General features: G+C 38.3%; 1 protein-coding gene across 1 annotated transcript; it reads right to left on the bottom strand.

Annotated features, from left to right (window-relative positions):
• Window positions 1-398: 398 nt before the first annotated feature.
• Window positions 399-20269, bottom strand: LOC124163621 (ras-related protein Rab-18-like). Its single transcript, XM_046540649.1, has 5 exons — window positions 20138-20269; window positions 19904-20018; window positions 17624-17806; window positions 6424-6549; window positions 399-1179 (listed from the first exon to the last, which is right to left on the bottom strand). The coding sequence occupies exons 1-5, from the start codon at window positions 20185-20187 to the stop codon at window positions 1069-1071; spliced, it is 585 nt and encodes a 194-aa protein (XP_046396605.1). The 5' UTR covers window positions 20188-20269; the 3' UTR covers window positions 399-1068.
• Window positions 20270-21632: the final 1363 nt, after the last annotated feature.

The raw sequence follows: 21632 nt of genomic DNA, 5'->3' as shown, positions 1-21632 counted from the left end.
GGACAATTTTCTGCTTCTTTATTGAGGCTGTAGAGCTCTCATTACCTGTACTATATCTTGAAAGATTGCTCCCAAAGAGCAAATGAATTGGTCTCCCACAGCTTATGTATCAGTAAAATGGAATTACTTTTATAACCAGAAGTAACTAATCCTCCCATAATCAAAGAAAACAAGAGCAGAAGGAACTAGCTGGGAAAAATGAAAAACGGAGGGTTGCAGTTCACCATTGTGCTACAAGATTGTAATACTACGATGTTTTTCAAGACGTGGATATACCTCCAGATATTGATGACTATGAGTTGAAACTAACCATATTCTGTGGAATAAAGCATGATTGATTTCTTTACTCAAAAATGGCGACCACATTTGGAGCAGAACTATGACAACATTTAGATAGATAGATAGCAAAATATTTATTGTTCAGGAAAAATCCACAAGAACAAAAATAATACATGATAGTTTACAGTAGACACACATGTAGGCACTTTGGAAGACGCAAAATATTTGCATTGAACAGGCAATCACAAGTAAAATCTGAAGCACAACCAGGATCACATACATACATATGTACTTCATTTTAATAAGAAAATAAAGTTTTCAAATATATTTATAAAATTATGTTCGTCAATTCCATCATATAGGTCTCTCAGTTATGAATTGTGACCTTATTAACACGAGTCTTCCCAAGAAGTATCAGCTGATTCTCAATGAATGAGTACTGGCTGATGATTTTAAACGTATGTATACATATCACAGGAGAAAACTTTTGAATAGCCTCAGAATAAACACAGTTTTAAGAAATGTTCATGAATTACATACTATGTTTTTAGCAGTTTATGGAATAGTGAGCCAGCCCTATTCTTTTGATTCCAAATAAGATGAGGCAATATTGCAAACCCCAAAGTTGAATTATGCTCTGATCAATTCTTTCAAGATTCATGCATTCACCTTGAGGGCTCTTGCAGTAAGAAGCATTCCCACACATGCATACACATGTATCGCTGAGATGCACAGCAACACTTTAATCTCTCCATAAGCATATGTGCACCTGATGTTAAGTTCATATTACTAGCACATTCTTTCACACCAGCTTCTTTCCTTGTTCACAGCTGTATCATATGCCTGTGGGGTCAGACAGACAGTATTTGCAGGCTTCGGGTGGACCGGAACTGGCAACATCTGACAAACAAATTATATTATTCATAAATGAAAAAGTAAAGAAAAAATACTGAGCAAGAAAGTAAATAAAATGTAGAAAAGGTTTTTACTCTTACATTACTGAGTATTAAAACACTTAGGTACTCAATTGTGTTAAATTCTTTTTTTTTTTAATACAAGTATAAAATTTTCAGCTAGGCCTTCTGTGATGGTGCAGACCCAGACGGCACAGAATCCTCCGTATCTAATTCGTATGCAGATAGTATCCATTGACTACCGCTCCGTCGCTTTTCATCAATGGATACTATCTGCATACGAATTAGATACGGAGGATTCTGTGCTGTCTGGGGAGGAGCAACCGAAAATTACCAAATTTAATGCAAAACTTTTACTTAAAAGCACATATGTTTCTCAATCACATTTTTGCACATTATCATTTATATTGCATAATGAAATGAAAAATGTTGTTTCATCCACTTTTTTCCAAAACATTATTTATTTTTGAATTTGTAACTGAAAAACCCTGCTCATTCAGTTTTGCTTGGATTGTTGCATACTCTCACCTTGAGAGTGTAGCAACTTAGTTACCCCAATCATTCAGATTCCGGTTCTGATTCATTATCTGTTGCATTATCAATATTACTATCCACATTATCTTCCATAACCTTGCATACAAGGATGCGTTTGTGCATACCTGGGTTGACATTGAAGGCCTGAGCAAATGTCATACAGAAAGTTATTCAACCTAAATTTTTGTAGGCATAAATATTTATATGCTTTTTTCTTGAATATGGTTTATGCAACAATTTTATTAAAACAGTGACATACGTTACTTAGAAAATTTTACATGGCTTGGCTTCATAAAGAGTGCCCAACAATGCACACATCCTAAGCAGATAATGGTGTTAGCGTCAGCAAACATTCCTCACTCACTTCTTTGAAATGGCCTGAATTGCAGGGGCTGTTGTGAATCCACACTAGTGCGTGCATATACATTTTATGTATTGAGAAAAGGGTACTGAGACGCCTATAGCTAGTCATGCAATGTGACTCAACATCATGGAACACGCTTGCCTATTCATTATAGATAATGAGGCTTAATCTTTGCAGTGTATCTTCTATCATTGACCGATAATCCTCACATCATTCTTTCCAGCATGCACCAAATGCCTCCCAAGCAATCGTAAGGGTGAGTCACCATGCCATACCTTTCCAATTACTTCCTACATTATACCTTCAAACAACCAGCTCCTCCTTTTTTACCTACAACTGCATAATTAAATTTATCATTTTTTCCATTTTATATGGTTTTCTCTGCATATTACATAATTACAAATTTAAGGGAGCCATATCTGCAATTTTCATAAAGTGTCTGAAAGGCCATTTTCTTGTGCTTCAAACACATGTACATTCGCAAGTGATTTTGTTACCATTGTCAACCATTTCATTCAGGTACAATGGATTATTTCTGGTTTGTGGTCATAGTCTGCTCCTGCTAGTTCACCTGAGTAGATAAAAGAAAAATCACTTTTCTTTAAAACATGTGAGATTAGAATCATGTTATTACTTAATCCAAATAAACAAGAGAAAATATCCTTGAAGAATGCAGGTGGGACGTGAATGGTATATCTGCTTTATTTTCCAGAAGTGTACCAATAATAGTTAGTTTTTTATCACACTATTACAAGCAAGCAAAATGGAGGTGAAGATTTTGCTGCACATAATCCCACGCCATATCCCGTGGAAGGGCCGAGCCAAGTTATTTACAACACTATATCCTCTTGATTTTTTTCTGTAGGATTAACAATCATGACCGAATAAGCCAGGGATGTAAATATGTAGGATATTTCTGAATAGGCATCCACCCAGATCTTAACGCCATACTGCCTTGGTTTATATTACTTTTTTATTTATTTGGTGCACAACTAAGTTCTTGCTATTTTATTAATGAATTCACAACTTTATTGTAAAAAAATGTTACAAATGAATCATTCGAAGTATTTTCTATCGCTAGCTACAACTTTTTCCCATCTTTCAGGCAGAGCTTGAATACTGTTACGAGAAAAGGTGCTCATCTTATGAGGCTATCCACTAATCAAGACATTTTTTGAGGTCTTCATGTGAGTGAAACTGCTCATCAGCCTGTCCATGTGCCATCAAACCGAACAAGTGATAATAGGACAGAGCAATATGTGAAAAATATTGCGGGTGGGTTAGGATTTCCCATTTGAGTGTTTCCAGATAGGTTTTAATGGGTTTGGCAACATGAGGCTGGGCGTAGCCATGCTTTAGAATCACTTTGTTGTGCCTCTGCTCATATTGTGGCCGTTTTCCGCACGATACTCAGCTCAATCGCATCAATTGGAGTCCATACCGTTCCCCAGTAATGGTTTTGTTTTGTTTCAACAGTTCAAAGTAAATAATACTGACCTGGTCCCACTAAACACACAGCATAACCCTCGCAGCGTGAATATCGGCCGAGCCGACAACATAGAGCTATGACCACACAGTCCCAAAGACATTCTTCTCTTTAAGTTTCAGTAATAAATCCATTTTTCATCACTAGTCATGATGAGTCTTTCTTTTTTTGACGATGGAGCTGTTTTTCATAGGTGACATAACGTCGCTCAACGTCCCGTTACCGATACTTTCTCTGATGCAAACCCTCGCGGATGTTCTATCGAAGTAAATTCGACCAATGCCAAGACTTTACTTAATTCCTTATCTCCGATGCCGCTAAGAATGTATTTTATCAGAGAGCTATCATCCACTTCTCCTTTCTTTGCAATGGTCTTCATGGTGTACCCATACATCTCGTATGTCTCATTTCTACTCTTTTGTCTTCTCATCAGCTCTAGGTGCACGTCCGTCTGATCGACAGACGATGGGAACCCACACACCAACTTATCTCTGAAGTCCGTCCATGTTCTTCAACAATACTCAGAACTTAGCGGCCCCACCTAGTTTCCCGACTGCCTGAGTTAATAGCATAGCATTACTCCATGAGTATGCGTCCGCGATACCCTCAACTCTTTTAACCCACTGTGCGGCCGTCATCCCATTCTTTTCCGACGGATTGAAGGTAGGTAACAACCTCTCCGCCAGATCCCTACACGACATCGCTGACGCTTCACTTCCTTCCCTCCGAGAAATCATTGTTCTCTCACAATTAAAAGTTCTCGTTCCCTTTGAACTAATACCCATTCTCTCCTCAACAACTCTCTTTCTCGTGAATTTTCTCCACGACTTTCCACCACTTGTCTGTCTTCGTCAAAATGCATCTCAGCTACACCCCCTGAAATAAGCCCTAAATCTCTTCCAACACCATCGAAACCACTCTCCACCTTCACTTTGCGTAAATCACCACCTAAATGCCAGCCCTAATCCGTCCTCTCTCCTTGGTCTGCCATTGAGGAGCCAGTACTCACCGTGCGTATCGTCAAGATCACTCATTCTGCCCACTGCCGCTTCGATTGGTGACAAACTGTCAGACAGGTGCTCTTCGCAGGAACACAGTTCAACAGACCTCGTAGCACCCCAAACTAACCTTGTCTGTGATGGGTTCACTCGTGTCGTTGGAAACGTACTCACGGTCCCAAAAATGTCACTTTGGAACACCGATAACATTCATATCCTCGGAATCGCCATGAAAGGGTACCGTTGATGATTCCCTGATCCAAGTGCCCTTTTCTCTAGCGTTGGATGTGGTGCAGCTTCAGCATTCCTTCGTCTCGACCCCTGTTCTGATCCCACTTCTGATTTGTTAGGAAAAGACACACAGAAACACTAATTTCACCCTTTTATTATGCAGACTTCCCTCTACATCTGTCCGCCCGCACACTCTATCTCCCACTGCCATTGCCCTCTTCCCACCCCCGTCACCATCCTTCCCCTCAAGTCCGCAGTCACTTCTCTCTTTCCCCTCCATCACCACACGGGCCATGCAGCACATTACACGGCGACCAACATTTTCGCGTAACATATATGAAATACAAAAGATGAAAATTTCTTCACCATGCATTTAACGATTCAGGATGAAGCTGATGAAATTGTTGATGATGAAGACTAGGTGGATACTCAACATTAGGATTTTCAGTCACTATGCTTGTATTTAGAAATGAAAGTATGCTTCTATCTTTGGAGAAACTTTAGACTGAATTCATATTTTCCTCACGCAAAATTCCCCCAATTTCGTTGCTCTTTCATTCCATGCTGGCTTATATCTCACTCACAGATGCTTCAGTAGCGGTGAGGTGGATTTTGCACTTCCTCATGATAATTTAATACCACAGAGCACACACATGGCATACGTTGAGTTATCCTTATCTAAATAAAAATGTTTCCAAACCGAAGAATACATTCGTATCAATATATTATTAAATTAAATTTTAACAGTGCAATCAACAACACAATATACAATGATTACAACAACCTAAGTGTCATGAATGGTGCGAGTTAATGGAACTATTATAGTGCAAGATGACTGTTCAGCAAGAGGAAGGAGTGGGCAGCAGAGGCAACCAAAGGAGAGGTGGAGGGGAATTCGTAACCCTGTAATTTGAAAAATGGAGCAAAGTAGATACTTTCTAAGCATTTTCTTTGTAACGTCACTTTAAATCCACCATGACTTACATGGGTAGGTCATTTTTTATATAAAATATTGGAAAATCAGGTTTAAATGGACATTAATTTATAGGCTGAAAACGCACCACATTTTAAGTACAGAAAATTTGAGCCAAGCACTTTGATTGGCCGCAAGTTTGCCATATTGCCGTGCTACCATTGAGCTAATGCACTTGGATGCATCGTGATCTCTGGCAAGCAAAGCATTCAAGGTTTTGAGTTGTCCAGAGCATACAGCAACAGTGCAAACTCACGGCCAATCAGAGTGCTTGGTGCAAAATTTCAGAAGTTTAAAAATGGTGCATTTTCGACCAAAACATCATCAGTAATTTTGGTCTCTACTATCATTATCTATCCAGGGTTATTATTTCGAGACAAAATTTTTCTCCACCTTGCATATTCAACGAATTAATTACTGAGGGGCCACGGTGATTCTATAGCACTGTTATTTTTTTCAGCACTACTGGACAAGTAGAGCGAATTCTTTTTTTAAATTAAAAAAAGCTTGTTTTTTTTAGTATTGTCCAGGAAGTTATTGAACCAACAATACAACTGACTAATCAAAAAAATTTCAGGGCCCGTACTATACTGAAACCTTAATGCATACTAATTTCAATCAAGACATATGTTACAATTGTTCACCTTGCGCACTAGTTCCTCCAACACAGGAATGATTCCATCACCTTGAAAGGCACTCGTTTCCAGGAATAAAAAATCATGTTGCTTTGCTAGCTTAGGTCCTTCTTCTGGACTCACTGCGCGGTTTTCCTATGAAAATTAAGGAACAGAATATCAGTCTGATGATATCCTAGTTTAAAGAAGCAGTATACAAATGTGTAACCTCATCCCACCTCATTTAATTCCTATTAATGTATGTAGCTGGAATAATATAAATTTGCTGTGCTTTGCATGAAATCGACAAAATACAATTTTCTCAAATTTAAAATTGGTAGTATTCTTTACTTCATGCAAGGTTTTGCAAAATAGTAATGAACACAGGATTTATAGAAAAAGTCCATGAGCAAATTTTTTTTATGTTAACTATTTCATTTTATTTAACCTATCCATCTCTTTCTATTTGTGTATCTTTATAACTTAAAAAATAATTTAAAATCAATTACAAACAACCCTACATGATGCCTGATAATGTATCTCAATTATTCTGCTAAATTAAACACGATGTTAATTATGATTTTATGCTTTCCCAGCGAATAATGTGGGTAAACTTTTCTCGGGATTCCCACCGGGTTAATGTTTTTATAACGGCCAAACACGATGTTGTTATCTCTTTTAACTTATTTATTCAACTGCATTGGTAACTAGTCAACAACTTTTTCTTACCCTTGGCAGCCCTTTGCTTATTTATAAACTTCAACACTCAATGTCGTTGCTTTAAATTAACATTTCGTTAAAACAATTACTCGAACTCTTTCCCTTGTTAATTAATCAATAATACAACTCTTGGGATTCATTAATTTAGAAAAGACCCATTATAGAGCTCAATATCTTCAATCGAACCCTTGACAACTTGACGGCTTCGTCATGATGTCCGCTACTTGCTTCTCAGTTGGAACTTGCTGAATGCCCAGCTTGCCCTCTGCAACCTTTTCTCGAACGAAAAATTGCTTGATTGCTATATGCTTTGTTCTTTTATGGAATTCTGGATTCTTGGCCAGTTTAACTGCTGCTGAGTTATCCACTTGCAAAATCGGGAGTGATTTCAATGGTTGAATTTGTATGAAAAGTCTCGTCAGCCAAATAATTTCCAGTGCTGCTTCAGTTGCTGCCACAATCTCAGCTTCTGTTGTTGAAGTAGCAACCATCAGCTATCTTTGACTTAGCCACGAAATAGCTACTCCAGCATGAGATACAACTACTCCTATAGTCAATCTGCCTGTTTTGACACACCCTCCAAAGTCTGCATCTCTGTAACATTCTAAAATACCTTTTTTTGCTGTAGAACTGTAAGTAATACCCAAATCAAGCGTACCTGCCAAGTATCGAAAGGCCCTCTTCACTCTTGCGACATCTTCTGATGATGGATTTTCTAACGACCTTGAGATAAATCCAACGGTGTATGCCAAATCTGGTCTGGTTTCAGTCATGGGGTACATTAATGCACCTACTGCTTGTCGGTAAGGAAACTTGTTTCCCTCCGTCTCCTCTTCTTTCCCTGATTATGAAATAAATGGACTTTTCAAAATCGGCGTTGACATTGATTTGCAATCTGCAAAGTTGAATCTTTGCAAAACCTTGATTGCTTGAGCTTTCTGACTGATCTTGATGTGATTATCTTCTTTTTGGATCCCAAGCCCCAGGAAATAATCAGCTTCCTTCGTTGTAATCTTGAACTCCTCTTGTAGTTGTTTCAGAAAACTCTCTAAGTCTTGCTTGTGAGTTGCTGCAACTATAAATCCACCATCTACATAAAGAACAATCATGAGCTTCCTTCCATTCTTTTCTTTAATAAATAGACATGGATCTGCTTCACTCACTTGGAATCCCAGTTTCCTTAAGAAACCTCCAAAACGTTTGTTCCAGCACCTTGGGGATTGTTTCAAAACCATAAAGGCTCCTCTTCAAACGATAAACTCAAACAAGTTCAAACCAAAAGACACCTAGAGCTGATGATGATGGTAGTGGGCTCGACCAGTCAACCGAAGCTGGAGTCAAACTCCAGGGGCAAAAGGGCCAGCAGATTCCACATTAGCGGATTAGCACTCAGGAAACTCAGGTCCGCACACTCTTTGGGCCATTGGAATGTTTTCTTTCGTGCTCTGTGGTGAGGTATTTCCTCTCTTTATATTCATATTTGGACCTACAATTTATCAGGGTTCCCACTCAACCGTGATTAAGCCGTGAATTTCGTCTACCGTGAAAAAACCTGGAAATAGCCGTGAAATTCGACATGAAACCTTAAAAACCTCTCAATCTTGATTTTAGATCTACGATTGACGGATCAAAAGAAAAATAGGTCAGTCACTCGCAGATACTGTACACGAATTTATCTGCACATGTATATTCAAAGCGCAAATATTGGTCCGTGTGTCATGACGACACAGACCTTAAGGCTGTGATTGGACAACCTTTAACTAAAGTGATCATTAACCCTGGCGAGAAACCAGACACCTCTTCACTTCCCCATCACCCTACATTTTCTCACTCACAACCTTTAGCCGGCCCTAAATTTTACTAACGATAGGCGACGTCATAAGAGCACTGTCATTGCTGCATTTTGCATTCCCGGCGTTAATCGCTTTTGCTATATTTTTAGTTAACGTGCGGCCAGTGATTTTTATGAGATCAATATTTCTTCCTAAAATGGCTTATCAAACAAACCGTGAGTTTGACGCAATTTAGACCGTGAAAACCTGAAAAAAACCGTGAATTTTATAATTTAGTTTGAGTGGGAACCCTGATTTATGTCTAGTGAAGACGTGACTCCGTAGCTGAATAGGTTTGTTTGGTGTGCAATCATTGGCGTAGAATTTTGGAAATTCAAAGTACAGTACACTCCCGATTATCCGGGCTAGTGATGGGGAGAGACGGCACGGATAATCGGAAAACACAGATAACTCCAACTTTCACTTAAATGTCTTGCAATGTTCATATTTTACCTAAATGAAACAATATATTATTATCTATGCAGTTATTCTGTTATTTTAGAGTGCTTCCCAGACTCAATGAGAGATTTCTTCGCCATTTCACGATCTTTTTAGCAGCAATAACATCCTTGTACTCATTATTAATGTAAGTGCATGTAAGGCCTGGTTTTGAAAACCACACATCGGTGGCTGTGGGATCACGGATACAGAAAAGTGGTTTGCACGAATGCTTCAAAACCACTGCTTGACGTCGGAAAATACACTGTCAGGCACCACACCACATAGTCGCGACTCGCACAAGTTGCCCAGGTTGCAACTGCTGCGGGACGTGCATCCGTGATCACGGAGTGCGGTCGTGCACTGCGAGGCTTGGAAGACAGGAACACGGTGCTCACGTGAATGGAGCTAGTGTGCGTTCTCTTCTGTTTTACGAAGGGGATTCTAATGGAAATAATAAACCTGGTGTATCCTAGCATCAATGTAGTAATTCTGGTGGTTTTCTGTCCTATGTTATTCCTTTATAAAGATCGCGGAAAAAATTGAGCGAGAGTGAAAATCATGCACAGATAATCCGCAACTCGGATGAACTGCTGCCAGATTATCGGGAGTCTGCTGTAATTAAATTATTTAAATGCTTTTAATAGAATCATTCTTACAGTCAGACTATGCAGATGGATCAACAAAAAGTTAATTCTGAACTTCTTTAAATAACTACAGTTATTAAAAATTATGACTCTATCTATGTTTGCACATCTATTTCTAAATTGATTCATTCACTGAGAGGAAATCAGCTGGGAAGGTGGAATTGGTTGTATCTTGTTGCAATTATTAACTAATTTCTTCCTTCTTAGTTAATCACACCGATAGCAGAGCGTATTAAAGGAACTTGAACGTCTTTCTTTTCACTTACTTTACTTACAATGCACAAAACAAGGCATAGTTACACGTAGCAACAAACAAAGACAACAACAGTAATGGTAAACTAAACAGACCACTGGCTAATATGCACCGTATAAATGAAACATAACAATAAATATCACTCACTCCAACATATCTTTGTGTCTTTTCAGCTAATTACTGGCAAATCTTCGATGATTAAATAAAGGAGATATTTTAAATTATAAATTAAAAAGCTAAATAACCTTGTCAAAACTCTTTATGGAGGCATAGATACTCGAAGTGTAAGTAGTGACAGCATATGTTCAAATCAAGGGTTATTGAGACTAGATGAATTACATACATTTATGTAGTATTATTTTATTTACCATTTATTTTTTAGCACTTACAAAATAGTATGTCCCATTCAAAACCCTGAAATGTTCTTATCTTTCAGATAATACCCTGTATCACTGAAACACACTAAATCAGGCAATGATGCTTTTGACGTATTTTCAGGCAATGCAGGTCAGCTCATTGAATTGGTAATATCTTGTTCACTCATAATTTTCAAAAGAATGCAAATGATTATGAGTACCATATTTTCAGGTTTTGAAGTTAATCATAATTATTTTCACAAAATTTTAATTTAAATCAACGACATTGAGTGTTGAAGTTTATAAATAAGCAAAGGGTTGTCAAGGGTAAGAAAAAGTTGTTGACTAGTTACCAGTGCAGTTGAATAAATAAGTTAAAAGAGACAACAACATCGCGTTTAATTAAGAAGAATAATTGAGTTACAATAGGTTATGGGCTCGCAGGCACTTCGTCAAAAGTGAAAGATATGGATTTAGCAAAGCATATCAAGCCTCTGGCGGGTGAGAGAGACTGGCCACTATGGAAAAGGAAAGTTTGTGATTTGCTAGATTACCATGAAGGTGCTCTCGGCGTTATTGAAAAAAGGTTAGAGAAACCAGGTGTGCTGGCTGAAGATGCAATGGATAAACAAATCAAGGAACACAAGATGAAGTCTGATTTGTACCGTAAGGCAAACAGCTATGCAAAGTCAATGATTGCAAGCTCAGTGACAGATGAGGTCTATCAAAAAATTATGGACAAGGAAACTGTGTATGAGACTTGGGTGGCATTGAAACAACTCTTCAAAGCATCAAGTAAGGACCAATTATTTCAAATTTGCACTGATTTCTTTGCTTTTGTTTGGACATCAGGAGAGGATGTATCAACGCACATTGCAAAGTTAAAGAGCCTGTGGAATGAGATAAATAATGGTTTAAAGACGAAGGGTGAGAATGTCATGCCAGAGGTGATTTTAACATTTTCCCAACTAAAGACGTATATACATATACGTGTGGAGGTTTCTTGACCCGGGAGACGAAAGCCGTATATTTCCGTCTGAGATTTTCCTGACCAAGAGAACGAAAGCCGTAATTAAACATTTTCTAGCTCTCCCCCATTTATGACGGTCGCGGGTGTACGACGTCTTTGTTTCGGGACCCAACACTGCGGGGTTTAGGCCTTACCCTCAGAATCCGGGAGCAGGTACCCTGACCTCTCGTCTTTTATTATCCCTCTTAGCGGTAAGGGACCGCGGTCCGCGGTCATGCAATTGTTAATCCAGTCAGTTTTCAAAATAAATTTTTGTTCTTTTCTCAAGAAATATAAACTACGAATTGAATTCTTTGTCTTATGAGCTGCATTTACAATTTTTCAACGAAATTCTACGATAAATATTAACTTATATCTCGAGTTCCTCATAAACATGAACATGGAAATTGTTGCTGCATTAAATGCGTTAATATTGACCTCAAAACTTCCTTTAAAATTTGACAATGCTCAGAAAAAATGAGGAATTCAATTCAAAGTCTGCAATTTACGTGCAAGCAACAATTACCCATGGGCTAAATACATATAAGCAATGCATAAGTTGAGCGCGAACCAATGCCACAGGTATGGTCGTAAACCCGGACAGGAGGGAGCACAACTACTCTCGGAGTCGGAGATAATGCGGAGTCCCAGCAGGGAGGAGTAGAAAAACATTCCGCGAGGTCCTTCTTAACCAATGTCCTCCAAAAATGCTCCGTATCACGAGAAAGAAGAGTCTCTTGGGGCTCAGTACAGCAGTCATGCTAAGGCGAAAACTCCGCTGTCTAGAAAGGGTTAATGAGTAAAATTTTGCACATTTTGCCAAGCACATTTGAGACATTGGATGTTGTTGACAAAAGACGATGTCAAATCTATTGAGGAACTCACAAGCCAGTTGTGCATGTTCAAGAGGAATTGCAAGAAAAAACCCTACGAAGAATATTCCCAGGAGGCACTTGCGGTCAAGAAGGACAAGCAGAAGAGGGAAAGTAATTTCGGTCCGGGACACAAAAATTCAAGACAAGAGGACTGCTGCAATTATTGCTTCAAAAAGGGCCATTGGGATAAGAATTGTAAGAAGTGGATTGCTGATGGACGACCAAAGAAGAGCGCTCCTCAGAGCAACGCCATGGACACCAATGTAGCCCTGGGTGTTATTAGTGAAGATATGTTTAAAGTTGAGACAGTTACATCAGGATGGTGGATTGACAATGGAGCGACAAAGCATCTGACACATTGTCCTGATCTGTTTGTCGAGTTCCAGGAATTTCAAAGTCCCTGCGTCATTAAGGCCGATGGAAATGAAGTTGTCAAAGCCATCGGGAAAGGCACCATTGAAATTTTATCTTTCACTGAAGAAAAGACCTTGAGGATGACTCTAAGAAACACTTGGTACATTCCAAATATTTCTAGAAACCTGTTTTCTGTTTTAGCTGCCCAAGATAGGAATGAAAATAGCAAATTTCATTCCATGACAACTAAGTGCTGGTCTGAAGTTAATGGAAAAGTAGTGCTGTGCAGAAGTCGCGAGAAAGGCAGAACTCTGTACAAGGCAGCCATTGAACCAGTTTTTCCTGAGAAAAAAAACGGGGCAGTCGTGGGACTGGCCGACAGAAGTGAAAACTGAAATAATTATTATCCATTTATTTTTTATATAGATTTAATATTATTAAAGAACTAATTTTTCCAGTAATACTCATTTTTCAACAAAAATTGAAATTATTTTTTTCAGCAAACTGTTTATTATTAAATATGTATTAAAAATACGATGTGTATGAATAGAAAGTAACATCATTTATATATTAAAATATACAGTGGAACCTCGTTAAAGCGAGTACGGGCTATAGCGACACCCCCGATATAACGAGAGATAGCCAATGCACCGTCAATTGACCCTATAATAAGCGTGTTAAAAAATTCGTTTTTACGAGACCCTTTCGGTGTTGGCTCTCGCCATAGCGAGGGTTTCACCGCCGGAAGACTTTCATGAAGACTCCTATACATCTGTAATTGCTAGCGATCTGTTAGAAATGAAGTTAATGGAGTGCTCAGTCTCAAATTTATGTGGTAAACTGTCGTTCGATAAATATAATGATGACGAAACATTGCTTTGCATGATTTTTACTCAGTGCGGCGCTTATAAATTGTTTGAATAGTTAGTCGTTATTTGAGTAAAGAAATTTAGTGATGCAAAAAACATCGCCTTTCGTCTGGATTTATGCTTACGTTTATCGGATAGATGTTTGTCTGTCGCCGCACCACTCCTGTTCCTGTATATCTGTTCACAACAGGAATATTGGCTATTATTTGCTCCACCTCCGGTAAAGCGACAATTCGCTATAGCGAGTGTTTATTAGTGCACCGTGGGGTGTCGTTATATCGAGGTTTCACTGTAATATGCTTTTATTTCTTTTATTTAATATGCTTTAAACCTATAATTGTTCACTATGCACATAAAAGAAACTGCCTTGAATTGTACTGACCTGTATTTTTATAGCGTGTACACTCTTCTGCACATTCATGCTTGAGCTCTTTATATTTAATGAACTTATACAATATACACTATAGATTTTTATTTTCAATTTTAATATTTTTAAAACAAAAAGACTTTAATAGTCTATGTATTAACAATATATTAACAAAGTTTAATTACTATACCTAGTCAGCCTGCGTAGTTGAAATATCCATTGTAAAATTTTTTAAATTGTATGAGATTGAGAAAAAAATCCTCCCCGGCGGAGAATCGAACCCCGGTCTCCCGCGTGACAGGCAGGGATACTGACCAATATACTACCGAGGATGTGATACTAAGAGACGAATTTTTAAGCTAGAAATGTATATCTCGCTGTAGCGATCGCAGTGTCGGGTCGGTGACACACGAATTCTATGCTTTTTCCCCATCCCGCAAAAGTGCTTAACGCCGCTAAAGAAGTTTTCACTTCAAAAAGAATGGGTCAAAGTTGTTGAAGCAGAAAATTCGACACTGCAGCTGTATCACAAGAGATGGGGACACCAAGACAGGTGGCATGTTTAACAGATGCTTGAGAAGGAATTGGGAATCAAGGTGTCTTCAAAAATGGATCTGTGTGAGCCATGCATTTTTGGTAAAGCTCATCGCTTGACATTTGGCACAAGAAAGAAGACTTCAAGGCGTGGAGAGCTGATGTCAGGTGATGTATGCGGTCCATTTGATGACTCATTTAAAAAAAGATGATTTTGTAGTTGTGTTGAAGGATAGTTACACAAAATATCGTTATGGATGTGTCATTAAGGAAAAGTCAGATGTGAAGGACGTTCTCAAGGCGACGATTGCACAAGCAAATAACCAAGGACACATCATTAAAGAGTTCTTGTTCGATAATGGAAAGGAGTTCGACAACGAGGAGGTCAAAATAATTCTTCAAACAGAAGGAATCACACTTAGGCTGACAGTACCATACACGCCAGAGCAAAATGGTGGCACCGAGCATGAGAATCAGACAATTGTGGAGATGGCTAGGAACTTTAAGTACTCTAATCCAGAGGTTCAGTTTCCAAAAGTTATTTGGGCTGAATTAGTAAGTACTGCAGTTATGTAAGTCTTAAACAGGACTGGCAAATCATCAGTGGAAGGTTGCAGTTCATATGAGTTATGGTTTGGAGAAAAACCAAGGATAAAACACCTGCGAATCATCGGATCGACGTGTTTTGTCCATATTCCTGTTCAGAAGAGGAAGAAGATGGACATGAAAGCGGTAAAAGGATATCTTGTTGGATACGACGGAGAGGAGAGGAAAGGCACAGAGTCTACGTTAAAGAGAGGCACAGCGTAGTTACGTCAAGAGACGTCAAATTTCAAGAGAAGTTTACCGAATGCACAGAGAGAGAGTAAAGATACCTCTTCAAGACGTAAATTTGAAGGAACCACAAGACAATTCTGAAGAAGAGCAAGACGGTGAAGAATAGCAAGCTCAAGAAGAAGTTTGCAATGAATAGCCGTAACAACGGGTTCAACAGCAAGACGGTGTAGAAGATCAAGAGGATCAAGACAAGGAAGACGAAGGAGAATCACAAGACTCAAGAAATGAGCCTCCAAGTGAAGAAGCTGAGCGACCAGGAATGCTAGGAAGACTGAGGGATCGTTTCTCATTGAGAAAACCACTTTCTTACGCAGAGTGCATCATGATTGCTGAGGAGTTGTGCTATTTCGTGGCTAAGTCAAAGATAGCTGATGGTTGCTACTTCAACAACAGAAGCTGAGATTGTGGCAGCAACTGAAGCAGCACTGGAAATTATTTGGCTGACGAGACTTTTCATACAAATTCAACCTTTTAAATCACTCCCGATTTTGCAAGTGGATAACTCAGCAGCAGTTAATGGTGAGAATGGTGAAATACATGTAAGTTGTGCATTCCAAGTGAGAGAAAATGATAATATTGCAGCAAACCTCATACTTAATAACAAATATCTCCTTTTATCATCAAGGGAATCAATGGCTGACGATAAAATGAATACAAATAAGAGAAAGTGATAACATTGCGGCAAACTTCATATTTAAATAAAAATATGTTATTTCTATGTCGAGAGATGATTGAATGAAATAACAGTTGCCTATTCAGAGTGAGATAAAGTGATAACATTGCGGAAAAACTCATATTTAATCAAAAATAATTTTTTTATGTCAAGGGAGTAAATAAATGATGACAGAGTGAAATCCTACTCCAAGCGAGTGAAAGTGATAACATAAATGAGAGAAAGTCATAATATCGTGGCTATCCTCATGTTTATTAACCAATATCTTATTTTTATGTCAACCTTGACATACCGGTAATCAATAGATGATGACACAGTGAATTATAGTGGCCTAGGGGAGAAAGAGATAACATTGCGGCAAATCTCATTACTCGGTGATGAGGTGAAAACAAAATGAACAATGTGCACTGAGGAATTCATGAAAACCACTAGTCGGTGGCCGCACCAACACCTTTTTGAATCGGTGACGCACCGATCGGCTTGGAGATACAGAATATGGCCCCTGGCCACATCAGTGAAGTGGGACTCGTGGATGTCTACATATTATTGAAAACGACTGTCCATCACTGGAAGGAAATGACTACACCATGCACAATAATGACGCAGCTAAAATAATACATACACCAAGCAAAAGCCAAGATGTGCAACTTAATAGAAGACACCAAAACATACTGCGAACACAACATAATGCCAACGTACTTACTGCCAATACAATGTAATTACAATGTATTCTACATAAAACAGTAGCATGTAACCAACCATACAGGACACAACAGAACAAAGAGAGAATTGCCTACCTCATTGACATACCAGTTCCCTCTGATCATAATCAGCATCACAAATTCAATGAAAATGACATGCCTCATTACAGTGCTGGCAATAATTTCAAAGCAAAATAATATGTGTAGATAATACCTTTAATTATGTAGGTTACTGGTATCACATCATGCTGTTTCGAGGAATACCTTATCCTCCGTCACCTCAATGTAATAATCCACCCAACTATCCAAAAGTTGCACACCTATTATTAAAGCAAAATATTGTCTTAAAATTTGGTAATCTAAACCATAGCAGTAACAAAACTGAATATGACTTGGCTCCTTCCCATCATGCCACAATGCCTTTATTCTGAGATAAACATAATTTTAACAGTTTCATTTGTGCAGCATGACTTTTCCCAATTTTCTTTTTGTTTTCCCTGACATTGTTTCACAACTCTCCACATTTGACCTTTCAGATTGGAGGTCTTTGGTAGTCTTTTGGTATGATGATGCAAATTACATTTGGGAAAAGGAGACCATGAAATATATAAATGTTTCATTTGACCAAAACTCGGAAGGAACAATATGGTGTAGGTTTAAAACATGGTTAATGACACTTTTTTAGGCACTGAGGCACAACTATATCTATGAACACATCCAGACAGTTTAACTACGATACTTTGTGTTTACCAACTTGTTACTCACTAGATCAATTTTATTTCCAACTATGATTATATCAGGAGTTGATACATCCCTTGCTTCCTTCACCCACATGCCGATATTTTCAAATGATTTCCTCTGAGTTATATCATATACCACAATAACTCCTCGAGCATCGCGGAAGTATTGAGGGCACAGGGACCGAAATCTCTCTTGACCAGATGTATCCTAGGATGACACATACATATTTTTTCACTTTAGTATCACATGGATAGTTTTATTAAATTTAATTATTATTTCACATACGTGGTTTACTGCATGCTTTGTAGAATAAGTGAAATTCTACCCCAAATTAAAAAAAACAGCAGTAATTTAAGTGCAGTACATCAGAGTAAAGAGTTGAGAAAAAGGAACAGAAGGAACAGTAATTTCACCTAAGACACATCCCCTAATTTCAAAATTTATTCCTCTACAATAACCATAGGAAAACAATTCAGTGGAACTGTGAACTGAGCCATTGTTGACAATCACATACATGCCAGTGAGTGTGTGGTCACTTGGGTTATTATAAATGGATAAAATTTGACCGTTGCCTTTCGTCTAAACTAGGGTTTCTAAAATGAAATAATTTGTATATTATGAATACACTAATGGTGGGTAACAAATCGCAATCAATGCCTATCGTTTTCTTTGATGAAGGAAACTACCCTATTACAAAGACTGCAAACTATGTAAAAACAATTAACTATATTGCTTGCTGTATAGACTGCTTAGTACTATACAAGACTGCAGAGCTAACTCACTCCTACGCTCTCGAGAGATGAGAAACTGGTAGTTCCGAATGCCCATGGGCAAATGAACATATGCAAATTTTTGCAAAAATCCAGGTTGGCATGTTCCACCAAGAACAAGTGCTATGTGTGCTTAAGTCAATTATTCACCTAACCTGAATTGAAAACGACCCATACTCAGAATGGAATTATAGATGAGGGTAGGGGGGAGGCACAAATAATTACAAGATTCACTCTGTACCTCTCATCATCCGCCTAAATATTTCACGAGCGTTCACGCGGCAGGTTGAAAATGTACCGCCAAGCGCGACGTCTGCGCTGGAATGGGGTTTATAAATCTATATCTTCGGTATTGGCATCTGTTTCCTATATAATATCTAGCACCATACACCTCGGTAAAATTTCTACGGGAATTATTGACAGTGTAGTGGACAGCGCCTTATCCCACAGCGTCGAAGCCCCGACGTTTGATCTCGTCCACTATTTTCTCCGGTGGTATACCATGTACCGGTGTATTATAATCAGGGCTGGGCAAAATACAGGCCGAGGAGTATTTGAAATACTAAATACTGCACAAAATGTATTTGAAATGCAAAATACAAAATACCTTGGACTTCGGTATTTGAAATACAAAATACAAAATAGTATTTTAAATACTTTTAAAAATACAAAATACACTTGTAAGGAAACTAAGACATCTTTAAAAAAGTTCTAACACATAAATAAACATAAAAATTCTAACATACACATATGCATTTGAGATTTTTCAATATAAAAATTATCAAATGTTGCTGTCTATGAATGAATTATTCCCCTTGAGTTTTTGATTAACCTTGGTTGAAAATCATATACTTTCCTTGGATTGATTTTTTCTGGCAAGGTAGGAGTTTCCGCAATGTCCTAAATAATTTCATTAATTTTGAGAAAATTCTTCATTTTGATACTGGATTATACATTGCGTAGCCCCTAGGCCACGAATAGCTTACCCTAGAGCCTGATGAAATAAAATGTTTTTAATGAAAATTGCTGGTGAAACATATGATCATTAATACATTGCTATTATTACGCTCCAAGTCGTCAAAATGCAAGCAAAATTTTACGTATAGTTCAGCATTAGCCACTAAAACGTACCCATACCAGGCATTAAACAACTTTTGCAAATCATTAGCGATGAGCTAAGTCTCAATGCCACCTCAGTAAATGTTTTAATGCATAGTGTTACAAAGCTACTTCAAAAGTATTTCACAAATGTATTTTGTATTTTAGAATAGTAAAATACCAAAAATTTGTATTTGAAATACAAAATACAAGATACATTCAGGCCATGTATTTGAAATACCAAGCACAAAATACAAATGTATTTCAAATACGTATTTTAAAATACTTGTATTTGAAATACTGCCCAGCCCTGATTATAATTAATTCTAATAATGGATCAAGGTACCATTTATGACATCTCATTTCAAGTATAGCAACAATAATAGTATATAATAATCCCTTAGAATGGAGTAATTATGGCTAGCAAAGTCCATACCCAGAAATGCACATTAATTGTTTTTCCGTCGATGCACACATCCATAGGATGAAAATCAGCTCCGATTGTTTGAACAGGTTTACGAGGAGTATATTCTTTTAGCGTGGCCAATAAGCTTGATGCAACAAAGAAAAAATGCAGTTGATTATACTGTAGGAGATATATACTCTCTTAATACAAGAGAATGTATCCATCCCATGTATTCCGGGTACTTATATATATTGAGCGACATACCTGGATTTTCCGACACCAGAATCTCCAGCTAGAACAATTTTATAAGCCATTTTATTATGTAACTTATACCGGACTCATCACAGACATTTCTTTAGAAAATGCCACCCTGTTTACCATGGATATTCTTGAAAGATATGGGAGATATGGGAGATATGGGCGATATGGGCACATATGGGTATCTACGTGTTAAAAATGACGTATATGGGTGCCTTCACAGTTCGGCGGTTCGGCGTTGCGTTGACGCTGCGGCTCTCGAAACTCGAAACCATGGTACTAATATATCTATACTAATATATCTATATCATGGAACTAATATATACTAGATATATTAGTATCATGCTCGAAACTATCAGAGGCCAGACTCCTCTGCCTCTATATCCTCATTGAGAGAGCAATCTAGACAAATCTAGAGGTCTCTGTCAGGGGCCTTATCGGCCTTAGGAATATTCCCGGAATAAATCGGAAATGTCGCCTCGACGGCTTATCATTATCTCATTATGATAAGCCATCGAGTAGATGGTGCTGGGGCTATTCCACTCATGCGTCGACTTACAGAGACTGTTTACTTTCCATTCATTCGACTCACGCGTCGACTTGTGACGACTCGCGGTCAAGGTCGCCTTTTACCAAGGCCTTTTACCACCTTTTACCGACCTTGCTCGCGGTAACTGTTAGCAGAGTCCTCTAGATTGCTCTCTCAACACTACTCTCAACTTCGTAGTTAATATATGGCAATGTAGAGGACTCTGACTGTTAGTAACTCTCCAACTCATGCACGTTGTCGTTTGTTGATTTGTGTCATAACAGTCGACACAGTTGATCAGTTGTAGGATCCCGGGCGCAGGTAGTTTAGGCGGCTGATTCACTACCTGCGTGTTACCAAATATGCGCACTCGCGTCGTGTTGTGTGTTCACAGTCTGCACCCACCACCCATTTGAACTGTACAGTCACTTTCAAAAGTAGGTCCCCACGGCCAGCGCGAGCAACTACGTTTTTCTCGGAGGTCGAACTTGGGGTATTGGCTATGCCTTCTGTGTCTTGAACGGGCCAGTTTGACTTACTCTCACCGTCCGCGCAAGTCTTCCCGAGGCATTCTTCACTATTCCTAAATTCTTCGCGACTTCCCCGACTCCCAGTGCCACAACACAAGGCGAAGCATATGTTCTCAGTCATGGGATTCCCACCCTGATAGTATTCTGAGGTGGATATTCCGAGTAGTCTGGCTTGCACTAAAAAATAACGAGACGTATCTGCGTCGCAACGCACATATGAGGAAGAAACGAAAATTGGAATTTACGTCTGAAAGAGTATTCAAAAAGTTTCCTACAAAATAACTTTCTAGATTATACCTTAAACACATTATTACCAACACCATTAATATATATTGCTCTGTGTTTAAGTATTTCAACCACACTGTTTGGCGCATTCATTATTCCTAACCATTTTCTTGTACATATATTTACCATGTTTATGATACATATGTTTACCATGGTT

Source organism: Ischnura elegans, chromosome 8, assembly GCF_921293095.1.
Source record: "Ischnura elegans chromosome 8, ioIscEleg1.1, whole genome shotgun sequence".
Lineage (NCBI taxonomy): Eukaryota > Metazoa > Arthropoda > Insecta > Odonata > Coenagrionidae > Ischnura > Ischnura elegans.
Note: the sequence above shows the minus strand (reverse complement) of the source record. Positions and strands in the feature narration are given on the sequence as shown.

Coding starts and splice junctions, on each gene's coding strand:
- LOC124163621 (XM_046540649.1), bottom strand. CDS start 20,187: ATGGCTTATAAAATTGTTCTAGCTGGAGATTCTGGTGTCGGAAAATCC. Junction 20,019..20,137: donor TCTGGTGTCGGAAAATCCAG/GTATGTCGCTCA, acceptor TGTTGCATCAAG/CTTATTGGCCACGCTAAAAG. Junction 17,807..19,903: donor CAATTAATGTGCATTTCTGG/GTATGGACTTTG, acceptor GTGTCATCCTAG/GATACATCTGGTCAAGAGAG.